Genomic DNA, 12,825 nt, shown 5'->3' with positions numbered 1-12,825 from the left:
CTTCAGGCATTCCATTTTCCTTTACATGGGAAAAGAGATGGCCAAAATATGACACCATGGGAAGGAGAGTTTGTTTCTCTATTTCACATTTGCAGGCTCACTATCCTGCAGCCAGCAGGGCTGTTGGATGGGGAGAGAGCTGGTTTGCAGCTCTCTTTAACTCCTCTAGGTGATCGTGTTCGCTTTGAGAACAGTGACTGACAGGGTTGGCAAGAGGATCACACAGGGGCTGTCTCTCCCTGCACTGTCACTTGATAAATTCCATGTGGCAGCCCAACCCCTGCTGAACTAAGGTGAGTGCTACTACAGTGGCCTGGTGCTTCAGTGGCATCTCACCACGGAGACAAGCTGAATTTCTGCATGGTTACAACTGTGGTCAAAAAACTGCTCATTGCCTTTGGGCCAGCTGCATTTGATGTTCTCTACAGGAGCACCAGGAAGACAGAAATAGCATTGATAAACAGAACATCAATTTATTTTCCTAGAAGTAGAGGGAAGTTCTGAAATAATAATAATAATAAAAAAAAGGGAACAGTTGATCTTATACAGGGATATTCAGGAGCTGAATAATTACTACTGTAAATCTTAAAAGAGACTAAGTTCAATAAGTACCACCAGATGCTTCTTTCCTCCATCAATGAAGACAACATGACCATGCACACTCTAAAATTTTCCAAAACAGGAAAAACTTTGGGGAAGTGTGCAGATATCTGTAACATTTGGTAAACAGTCATTTCTGCCAATAAAAATTTTCAAACCAGACAAAATTCAGGGAGTTAAATCCCGAAGCATGTCTAGCAGGTGAACAAACAGTATGTTCACAGAGCCTCAAAGATGGCTCCACAACAACTAGCTCCAGTCAGAAACAGGGTTTCTGTGTTGGCAATGTTGCTGTGCTGTCCATCTAACTTTTTGGATTTGTGCCTGTTCAAAATCTTTGTGCTTCACATTAATTTACCTTTTCCCTTTCAGTTATGTTCTCTCAGCATACTTCTGTAGCTTAATTTAACGCATATGCTGAATAATTAATACTTCTAACTGAACTAACCAAATCTTTTTCCCCCCCCAGATAAATGAGTCTTGAATGCATCAAGAAAATGGTAATTCAGAAATGAAAGTTACCTGATTTCTCAAAAATCTTTTAATATTAAGCAACTGATCATAATGATGCTCAGTGAATAGCTGCTAACTTATGTACTTGGCTGATGTGGATTGCTCCCAGACCTATCAAGCCCCCATCAGAAGGCAGGATCTGACAATAAATACATGACTCTGGCTGAACCAGAACAAATGGGAAACTCAGCCAACAATGTAAATGTATTCTATTTGGTGAAATCTGTGATTCCAGGGGCTGAAATCACATCATGGTAATATGGGATCTCACCCAAGCCACCTGACACATCAGCTTCATTTTCCTCTCCAACACTGTATATCATTGTTCCTGTGATTACAGACCTTCTGACAAGATTAGGAACAAGTTTTCTCCTGTGATTAAGAGCTTTGCAAGTCAAGATCCTTCACCAAAAGGTACAGTGAACAACAAGAGCAGACTGCCTCAGCATATAGGCATGTCCTTTTTGCCTGACTGATGGGATTGAAGATCTCCGAATTTGCTGTGCTAGCCACTAAAATCAACAATGTCTTTACTGCATAGCAATAAAGCACAGAACAAGATAATCAGCTGTGTTTCAGAGTACAACCATCACTCCCAGAGATGATTTGATTTGGTCCAACATGATTCACAGAGCAGAAAATCTTAGTGAGAAAAAACAGGGTGCTTCTGAGGAAAACTTAGAATTGGAAACACTGACAGATCCATGCACATGAGCACCTCAAATGAGGCTGAATTACAGTAACTGTGTGCTACTGATGCATAACAGATATTGACTAGGGAGCTTCCATTCCTGTTGATGCCTTACTTTTCTTGCAGGATTATCGATCTGTGTTACTTTCTCAGTGAAAGCAGCAAAATCTTCCCTTCAATCCAAGCACTGAAAAACTAATGCAGCTTCTTGGCATTGAATCATAAAAGCATGCAAATTGACATAAAAGCAGATGAATCCCTCACTCCTAGCTACCCAAGAATATAATAACCCCTCCCTTTAATACAGTTGACTGGGCTGCTTTCAGGCTTTCATTGGACTTACTTTATCTGGCTCCAATTACAAAACTCATCTTGTTCTTCCTCCTCAAAGATAAAAGCTACAGTTTCCTGGTAACTTAATTATAAACAGTTTTGAGTCAGAAGAATGAACTCTAACGGAGAATGTATAAGTACATCTGAAGCTTTTAATAGACAAAATGTGAATACAGTGAATATGATTAATTAGAGAAACCTAGAGGGAATTTTAGCATGCCTTTGGCATAAAAATACCCTGTTAAGCTGCAAATTCTGTGTGAAGACTTTTTCCCCTTTGACAAAAGCACGCAGGTTTGGCACAGCAATTAGTTCCAATACCAAGCTGAGTGGACAAAGGGTACCTGACCAGGGATATACATACAATGACTTCATTTTTCCCCTCACTTCTTTGCACTGCTATAATTGTTATGTTGCACACAATTTAGGACTTTTTTTGTTGTTGATAATTAACATTCTAAAATGATCCAGCCTTTAGAAAAGGTCACAAATTTCTGCGAGCTACCTCTGATGGGTTCACTGTTCAAATAAAATATACCAGACGTATAAGCACCACAATTCAGCATTCACATTATATGAGAACGGATATTTTCAAAATAAAATCTGTTACTCGCAGCTGACCAAATATTCTGAAGCAAGAACGATTTATATTCGTATTTTATTTCCAACATGAGACTAATCCCATCATAACATGAAATGTACTGTAGGAATAGTGACTGTTGTGTCACGTAACATGCATTATGATTTTTATTTTTTTTCTTCTGGAACGGCATGGGCAAACTATAATATACATAATTTTACACTTTATGTTTAATAATATTTTTCATTTCAGAAGAATCTGCTTCTTTGTTTTTGTAATAAACAAAATGGCAACTCAGTCTGTCACATCTTGGGAATCCCTGCCTGTTCGCAGTTTCTCCCAGCTGAAAACCCTCATCATGTGAATAACATCCATGAAACAAAATTGACTGCTAAACACAATTTTATGATATGTTTTGTAATCTATTCCCTATCCTTTAGCTATAATAAGTGTCAAAAATGTCAGTCTGCCACCTAAGCAGCTTGAAAGCCGAACTTTTTCTGCTTGTCAAGGCTGGGACCTGCAGGGAAAGCCAGGAGAATTCAGTCCATTCCAAACTGTTTATTTTCTGCCTTAGGTTTTGAGGGACTCAGAAAAGAATGCTCACTGCAAGCTGCTGCTCAAAGCTGACTCAGCTTTGCCATGTAAGAGCACTGTATGTGCATCTCATCCCTGTGCCTACAAAAATGACGTGCATTTAAAGGCACATCTATAAGCTTCAGCTATATGAACTAAATTCCACAGTACTTATACCAGTAAAATAATCTATAAAAAAAGCAAAATAAAGTTAAATAAGCAATACTCCAAAAACATTGAGATTCTCAGAATGGGATTTCAATACCAAGAGTATGATGAACATGAGTTAAAAAGATGAGTCTCACAGTCCATCAGCACTCACCATTCAGCCACTTGGAGTTGTACTGGGCAGTTCGGAGAGGAGGAAGGGCCCCCAGACTTCGATAAATAGCAGGATCCCTTCCTGGAAAGTCCATGGCTGTAGCAGCATATAATTCCCCACTGGAAGTGAGAAGAGCAGTGGAATTGTGCTGGGGACTGTAGGGACAACGAGCCATGCCACTGATTTGGTCATGTATCTCTGTCAAGTTGCTTAACTGTAAAACAATTAGAAAAAGGGATTAAAATTACCTGAAAATTATCATTTCAGCCAAGCTGCATCAATCTGAGCAAAATCCTATGACAAACACCCGTTATCTACTTTATTTTTGTGTGTAACCAACCTCTACATCAATCTGAAATTGTCGCTTTAGAAAGTCTTACTGTAGTGTTGCCAGATCTCACTTTTGCCATTTCGATATGTAAAGCATACATGTCAGTCATTATCCACCATGCCTAAGTGTTTTCCATTAGAAGGGGCTCAAAAATTAGTTACCTCTGCAAAGACTGTTAATATGAAAAATAAAACCAAACCTGATAGCCAGAATCAATACAGCATCCATGATAGAGGACAACATTATTTGTTTTGTTGATGTGTTTTAGGAAAAAAAATCTCACATGAAAAATGAGAGTAAGAAAAGGAGCTTTCCAACTCAGCAGAACAAACTCTGATTTAGTAGCCCAAACACTTTCAGCCATAAACTACAGCATGATGTTAATATGCTATTTGAAAATAAAGGTGTGCAATGGGTTTAAATATAATAAATCTGCCAATGAGCTTTTTAGTAATACAGCCATTCTTTGTATTTAAGTGATTCTCCCCTCCTGAAACAAACAGGCAGCCTAGTCCAAACAGTGACATTTTTATACTTATTATGACTATTACTGATGCTACAATTAGGCTTATTTTTAACATAAAATGACAGATCTCAGTCAAAATTTCTCATTCTCACCAGAATGAGATTAGTCAGAAATCACTAATACAAGTACTCTCATTTCTCCAGAACTACACATACACAGTATGCAGCTACCCAACCACATTTGATAACTAAACCTATTGATGCCAATCAAACCTGACAGAGGCAGAAGTCTTATAAACACATAAGGTTCATAAAATTTGGTATGTAGGAGGAACTACTTTTCCTCCCACAGCAGAAGAAAAGAGTGCAAAAAGAGATTGGTTAGCTCTTCTATTTGGCTTGCCACCAGCTAAATCAGCCTTTTACACCTCAGCTCACCCATCAATACCCAAACAGCCAGCTCTCAGCCACAACATGCTCTGCCTTTTCATTTGCTGGCTCAGAGCAGGATTCCAGCTTGTGGGGTAAAATATTTTAACTCTTACTGTGCGATTGGTGCAGATTGGAGTGAATGCATTGGTTCCACAGGTAAAGAGATGATTGCCTCCAACAAGAAGCACTCGAATATAGTTCTGACATTCCTCCTGCCACACAAAAAAAAGAATATATTCAGGGACACTGCAGAGTACAGAGAAGACTAATAACACTTTGCTTTCCGTGGTTATTTATCCACAAAAAAAAAAAAAAAAATTAGGTAAACAAGGCTTAAGCATACCTGAGTTAGCAATTACAATTTGCACAGATTTCTTATTCACATATATGCATCCATCAACCTTTCTGAAAAGTTCTTAATAGGATAAAAATAAACCTCTCTAGTACAGAAGATTTCCTCTCAGGATATATTTCAAAGACTTAGCTAAATTTTGAACTGATAGTTCAGATAGATGATCTGATAAATGCTGACTTAAATAATACAGTACTGTCTCAGGAGATCAGATGTTGACTTCAAAGACAGATTAGGCCAAGAAAGGAAGTTGTGAAAAAAACAGGGAAAGAAAAGGTTGTCAGTAACAAAACTATAGTAAGACTAGTAAAAATAAAATTCTTGAGATGTTCTGATGTGGATTTGTTACCACTAATTTCATAATTTACCCCGCTTTATTAGAAGCGTCTCATTTCCTCTAAGTTCAAAGTTTCTCAAAAAATTTCATTACCACAATACAAAGATGCTCACCCTGGGGAATAATTTGACATTTACCCCATTAGGATGGATGAAGGTTTTGTGATGTTCATATCTCTCATTTCAGGAGCTAGAAATCAACAGCAATGTCTACTGTTAATTCAAACAGAAAGCTTTGTCCTGCAGTACTAAAAATTTCCCAGAACTGTATGAGAAAAAATTTAAACACTTCTCTTGAAAAAAAACAATGTCTGTATCCAATAAAATGATCAACAATATGTTTGGAGAAAATAAAATTTCCTGGAAACTTACATTTGAATGCTCTCTAGCATTCACCACAAGATAGTCTCATAAAAAGTCTGAAAAAAACCTTATGAAAATACAGCTATGCAATTCTAGCCGATATTAAGTGAAATCATGTAAGTAAATCCATACAAGAGTAATAGCATAGAAGTCCCATTATCTGGCCTACAGTTTTATTAAATGGATTGCTTGTTTATCTCAAAAATAGACTCTCATCCTGGAAGATAACAAATATAATCCTAAATAAATTGAACAGGCACAAAGTACACTGCAAAAGAAGATGGGAAAAATACTTTAAAGGGCTCTGAGAAAACTTTTACAATTTATCTTTTATACCTTTCCTCATAAAAGTCAAGTTAAAAATAAATTCAAAAAAATCCTGTAAAATCTCAGGAAAGAAACTACCTCTTGGAAAAAATACCTCCCAAACCCACATTTGCATTAGTTTCTTGTGAAAAAGTAGTTTTTAAATGCTTCTCTTTGAGTCTTTAAGGGCAAGGGACAAACAGCTTAGAAGTAAGATTTGATTCGTATTGGGTAAAAAAAATACGATGCTTTTATATTGAACTATATAATATAAACTGGCATCTTAATATTCTTTAAACCACAATGAAGCTAATACACAACCATATAACTGAGTTGGGCAATGCAACAAGCCATTAAAAAAGCAGTTATTTCACAGATTGGCAGTGTTGGTAGTTTTGGCAGTTTCCTTATCAGACTGCTTTAACTCCATCACTTAAAAAAAACCCCAAAAATTAGAAGGTAACTTTTTGGAGGATTTTTTTTTGGTCTTTTCATTGGAAAGCTGCTCAAGGAGGTTCCCAGAATGTAAAACAGTAATTTATTCATTGGTCTATTTCCATTCTGCCCTTTGCAAAAAGGCATGGAATGTACATGTAGGAAAAATAAGTGGGTTCTGACATTACAACCCATCCAACCTCTCCTCTTCATGTTCCAGATCTCCCTGAAATAGTGTCATTTTCAAATTACTTGCACACTGATCACCCACTCATTTTGTTCTAAAATAATGCAAATTTCTTAAACTCTGACATTCTTGGGAATCACAAGATTCTTTCTTTAACGTTCCTAAGTCCTGTGCCAACTAGACAACAATCCATATTGCAACCACGCAAATAAGATATCTCATATGGAATTCTTGTTGGCATCACAGCACAAAAAATGGAAAATGGAATTATATCTTTTTTTTTAATTGGCTACTTTACTAATTTGAAAAAAATATCCACATTAATGCCAAAGAAAATTTTAAAAAATTGGTCATGAATAAAACTATCACCACCCAAAAACATACTGAAAAAGGATTTCACTATTAAGTCATTTGAATTGTTCAGAGATACCTTTCTAGCTCTGAAGTCAAGTTTGGCTGTACTGGTTCACTTCTGACACATGCAAAAATGAGATGCATGTTGTAGAAGTGGCAAATGACTTCAAACCAAAGGATATTTTAGCTCGGGGGTGGTGTTAGGTTTGGTAGCCATCTTTTATGTAGTCTTATTCTCCAGTTCATCTCAAACTCTATGCCATATACTTTCCTATTTGCCTATAAAAATATATCTGAAATAAAGAAATACATTTAGAAAGTACTTTCCACTTTTGTATCAGCATATCTGAAAAAAAAATATGACTATTAGAAACAATTCAGCAGCCAAGCAAGCTGCTTGTAGTTACTTAAGACTACCTTGACAATCCAAGGTCAATCTGACTGCAAGATAATTATCCTCTTACAGCAATATTTTTGTATAGGTTAACATTTTATACATACCTGCATTTAATTGTTAAATACATTTATTGAAGGTTCAGATACTTACACACCCAGCCATTAGAATCTTAAATAAGCAAGAGATGGGACTTAATTTCAATTAACATTTTTATTTTCACCCTCTCACTGGTTTGGCATTCTCAACAAGTGCATTTATATTTTTTCTTTCTAACATTCCCTACCACAAGTGCCACTATGAATAGGCAAATTTATTCTCTTAATCTTGTCTGGTGTTTTAGATTCCTACATGCTAATGCATGCTGGCCACAAGGACATAATTTTGCATGTTTCACTCTTGGAGCCACTAGCTATTTTAGGCAAAAGCACAAATTGGTAGATAAATGTCTGAAGTCTGAGTAACAAACATCAGCCTTCAAAAGTCAAGTGCACATTACACTGTCAAATGTGACAGATGTCCCTGTATATTTTCCCCTTCAGCTCTTTTCCCTCCTTGGCTTCTAAAGCATAAACCTCAGAACAACTGATAACAGCCACAGGCAAAAATTCCGTGCAGCTTCTTTCTCAAGAACAAAAAAAAAGAGTGTGTTTCACTGACCATTATCTCAAAACTACTTGAGTTGCTTCAGGGTTCAAAGCCACCTTCTGGTTTCAGGGCATTCACTCCATCAGTTAAAGTGACTTTCAAGCCATGAGTTCAGGTTTTGCCACCTGAACTTATTGCCCTCGAGCTGCTCTGTGGTCAGGAGAGCTTCTACAGAAACCAGGATCTGAATGAGTAACCTACCCACAGCCATCCCTGCAATCCTCATCTCTCCTTTGCCACAGGAAAGGCTGGCCTGAATATTTTGACTCCAGTCTTTCCTGTGTCTTCCTACAGTTACATGTGTCTGCCCTGAAATCTGAATTCACCTGAGAAATGCTACAGAAATGCAACCCCCAGCAACTCTGCAATTTGGGCTGCATTTATTTATACAACAGGCAAGCAATCAAGTTTTCCTGATAACAGTAACTGGAATTGTGTTTGCAGAGATTTCCTATGAAGAGGGACAATGCAGGACTGGAATGAATTCCTCCTGATCTAAAAATTCCCAGTTTTTCCAAGGGAAGGCTCTCCTTCTACAGAGAGTATAGTGACCTTGCTTTAGTCTTGGAAATAAGGCAATAAAAGACAAACATAATTTGGCTATCTATTCTCTGGTCATAAATTTATCTTTCCTTTTAAGCTTGACCACATCAGTGAAATCAGAAGAGGCATGAAAAGTTCAAAAAGACAGTTGAAGTTCCAGCAGGGTAGGTTTTCTCAGACAGTATCTCTGCATTCTCCAGCAACTCCCATATGAACCTTTCAGGCCACAAAGTTTGCACACCAAAAAAAAACTAAAAAAACCCAAAAAACCAAACCAAACCAAACAAACAAAAAAAAAACCAAAAACAAAAAACAACCAAAAACCCAAACAAACAAACAAACCCAAAAAACAAACAAAAAAAACCAACCAAAAAAAACCAACCCAAGTGATTACAATAAGAAGTATTTACTCCCAGGATTTCTTTTGAATGTAATGAAGCATAAAGACTAAACCCCTCTTCTACATTCTGAATGAGGAACATGGCTATGGGTACAAATGAAATCCTTAGACAAGTAATAACAATACAAAAAAAAAACAATCGCAGAGGTCATTATTTGAATTGTATATATACCATTTTACAGCGACAGCTTAACTTCCAATCATCATCTCTTCAAAAAAGTATGATGAGCATAAATGAAACTCTGCAGGAATGAAAAACTACACTAAGGGCCATTTTTAGATGTGTATCACCAGTGCTGCCCATTTCTCCTAACAAAATTATTTAGTAGCAACAGATGCTTTACACTGTTGAATAGAATGTGTGGTAACAGAGTTGTCAACATATTATTCCAAAGTATACTGCTATAGCCTTGAATTTATAATGACTTCCATCCATCAAGTTAGATAACAGTCACTGCACTATGACTTTCAGACAAGTTGAATGCTATTCTCACAGCTTTAACTTGGAAAATCACAGTGAAACAAAGCCATGTTTGTTGTTTACACATAGCATTCCTACCAGAATAGTTTCTACTGTATATGCCTCTTGATCAATGCATTGTGACATTCTCTATTGACACTTGACCATATTCCCTTACTTCCAGGTGTTGTCATATGAAAGCTAAGGATAAAGGCCTGAGGGCCTTACATATTGAAGCATAAATTTTCTAGGGAAAAATAACAACCTAGAAAATTAAACATTTCTTTAAAATATGAGGTTCCAAATGTCCTTTCTTTTCTATACCTCATAGTGTAACACGGCCCTGCTTCAGAAGTGAGGCCATTCTTCCTCAGAAGTTTATCTCAGAAATACAATCATATACTGCAATTTTATTTCCTAGCACTTAGCAAAAAAGGAGCTGGAAATTCACTGTTTAATGGGAGAAATGTAAAAGTCAGTGATTACCTAACTATGCAGAGGAGATTCCTCCTTTACTAGATGATAGAGCTATTGGAATATGTTTTTGAAGCTTGGGATTTTTTGAGTTTTTGCACAACAATAATGTATGCAACACATTCTACTGAGTAAAAGTGTTCTCCTTTGCACTTATCACTCTTGATGTGTTCTCCCTTTATGTTCTAGTTGAATTAACTTTAATCACTAAACAGTATAAAAATTAAAAACATAGATTGCATGCAATTCTAATTGCTTTTATAATTAATTTGATAGCCAGCTTCAGGTTGGCATAGCCAAAGGTTCCACCTTGGCATTACATTTTCCTGTACTGAGTAATAGAAATTGCAGTTGGCCAGATAAAGAATTGGTTTTAAGTACAAAAATACATCAAGTTCAATGTCTAAGAAGTTAGTGCACTTAATATTATTTTCTTCATAGTACCAGTAGATAGGAAGTAAAAAAGTTAATAAAATTTCATCTTAAACACAGGGTTATAAACTGAGAATTTTACAAAGTAATTACACAGTTGTTCAGGATTTACAGCACAGAAAATGAAGTGAGAATAGACTTCACTACATATGTCATGCATATGCTTAACCTTGGTGTCAAAACAGTAAATTGTTGGAAGCTAAAGTTCATGGCCATTTCAGACAGGAATCATGTGACTCTATCCTTCATAGTATTCTTTATTTCTTTGCTTATGCATCAGTGGTAGACTCTTCTCCTATGTCTCTCTTCAGAAAAGGAGACAGCAAAAATGCATAAGGTAGGGATTTATACACTGAATTACATCTGCTATTAACATAATATTTTTATTAAAGCAGAACAGCCGTCCCGTGCTTACCTTTGATTTGCCTTTACTGTAACAGGCTCTTTTAGTAGCTTCATCACATTGCCACTCCACTGCCTGCAAGCAAAAGGAATTTGTTAGAAAAGCAGGTAATCCAGAAATGTAAGCCTCTGAGCTGTGTTATGTGCTTCAGAGATACTGATGATTAGCTATGGATGATCCTATCCATAAATGCCTCTTTAGAGTTTTCTCCCTAGAAATGTAGCTTTGTTGTTGAAGTTTTTCATTATTTTAATCCAAAAGAAAGCTGGCCAACATTATGATTCACTGTACCAATCACTACTGCAGAAACAACCACAGTTACACCAATACTATTTAGCCTTTTTTTGTTGTTATTGTGAGTTTTATGAGGTAAAGTAGATAGAGGAGCACACAGAAAGGCTGAACCTCTTTCTCCAACAGAGTTGGCCTGCATCACCACAGCAGCTGAGGTCAGCTCTGCTGAGAAACCTTGCTTAATGGGAAAGTGTGCCCTACTGCACTTTTTGAGATATTTATCTCAAGCATCAAATGGAGAATTTAGTCTCTAAAAGTATGACTGCAGCACTAACCAGAAGCACTAAAACATCCATTCAGAGAAAGAAGCCATGGGCAGAGACATACTAGACAACAGTGAAACAGTGCACTGCAGAGCAGAAGCAATTTATCCTCATTTTTCGAGCTGTCTCACTGCTTCAAGAGATTTATGCCAGGACTGTAAAGCCTAGTCTGCATTACTACAGTTTTACTGTATGAGTTAATTCCAGTTATTTCCATATCTAACATTCAGCAGCTATGAGTTACAAACTTTGCTGTTCAGTGGAGCAGGTTGCATGCTTGGTGTTAATGTGCCAATACATGTACATATTTGAATGCCTTTATATGCCTGTGTAGTCAAAGTGCATTTTAAATCAGGCTGCATTCTTTCACCTCAATGGTGCACATCCATATGTTCCTTAGATAAAAATGCCACAAAGCACATTTTATCAAGAAGAATTGAGATTTCTGAAGCAACCACTGCTGCCTAATTACTGAAACTATGGCCTTTTCATTTTTATTTACAAGGAAATAATGAAAGACCATTTATCCAGATTTAATATAGAAAATATTTTTTACCTGTCTTTTAATGGAGACTGTATTAATAGCAAGCAGACTCTCTATTTAATAATAGGGCAAAAGCCTGTCTAAATTAAGGGGGAAAATGCCTTCAGAGTATTTGTGTTTCAACAAGCCCAAGAATGAGTGTTTTTCACTTCAAGAAAAAAAATAAACCTACTTGTGAAAACTAATGTAATTACTTCTCTTCCTCCATCGTAAACCTTCCTATTTACAGCATTTGCTTTTGCAATGCTAAATGAGTACAGTGTACAGGGGAATATATTGAAAACTTCTGGAAGAATCCTCTTGTGAATGACCCTAGAATTTATAACAAACCGTATCTAGCAGCATGAAAGAAATCTCATACTGAGTTAGATAAAAAAGCAGAAATGACCCAACTCTTTTGACTCAGTAATGCAAAAAGCAATTCACATCTGTAACAGAGATCATAGGATGACCAACTGAATTCCTAATCAATCCATTAGGACACACTGAACCTCCATGTTATAAGGCACAAGTGCTGAATATGTTATCTCTGAACAACACAGAAAATTTCAAATGCCTGGAGAAACAGAAGAGTTAGTTACCAGGAGGAGGTCAGAGTAGAAAGAGAGTGAAATATGGGTACTTAAAAGGAAGGTTTGAAGGAAAGTTCTTGCCAAAACTGAACTGAGAAAAACATGTCAGGCACGAACAGAAGGAAAAAAGATTGCATTAAATACAAAATGTTTATTATAAATCAATTTTCAGTGGCAAAATACCCAGCTTTCAATTGGCTCTAAGTCCACAGTAAAAGTAAT

General features: G+C 36.6%; 1 protein-coding gene across 7 annotated transcripts in view; it reads right to left on the bottom strand.

The window, feature by feature from the left end:
• Nucleotides 1–12,825, bottom strand: part of SEMA5A (semaphorin 5A) — a 314,662-nt gene that overhangs the window by 134,344 nt on the left and 167,493 nt on the right. For all 7 annotated transcript variants that reach the window (XM_071454478.1, XM_071454487.1, XM_071454484.1 and 4 more), the window contains 3 exons: nt 10,943–11,005; nt 4,957–5,055; nt 3,616–3,829 (listed from right to left, as the gene is read on the bottom strand). In XM_071454478.1, coding sequence (XP_071310579.1) covers nt 3,616–3,829; nt 4,957–5,055; nt 10,943–11,005 — 376 coding nt within the window. The remainder of the gene's footprint in view (nt 1–3,615; nt 3,830–4,956; nt 5,056–10,942; nt 11,006–12,825) is intronic.

This window comes from Agelaius tricolor, unplaced genomic scaffold (genome assembly GCF_023055355.1).
Source record: "Agelaius tricolor isolate 1412-34295 unplaced genomic scaffold, bAgeTri1.0.p SCAF_2, whole genome shotgun sequence".
Lineage (NCBI taxonomy): Eukaryota > Metazoa > Chordata > Aves > Passeriformes > Icteridae > Agelaius > Agelaius tricolor.
The sequence above is the reverse complement of the archived record's forward strand: the minus strand, read 5'-3'. Positions and strand labels throughout refer to the sequence as shown.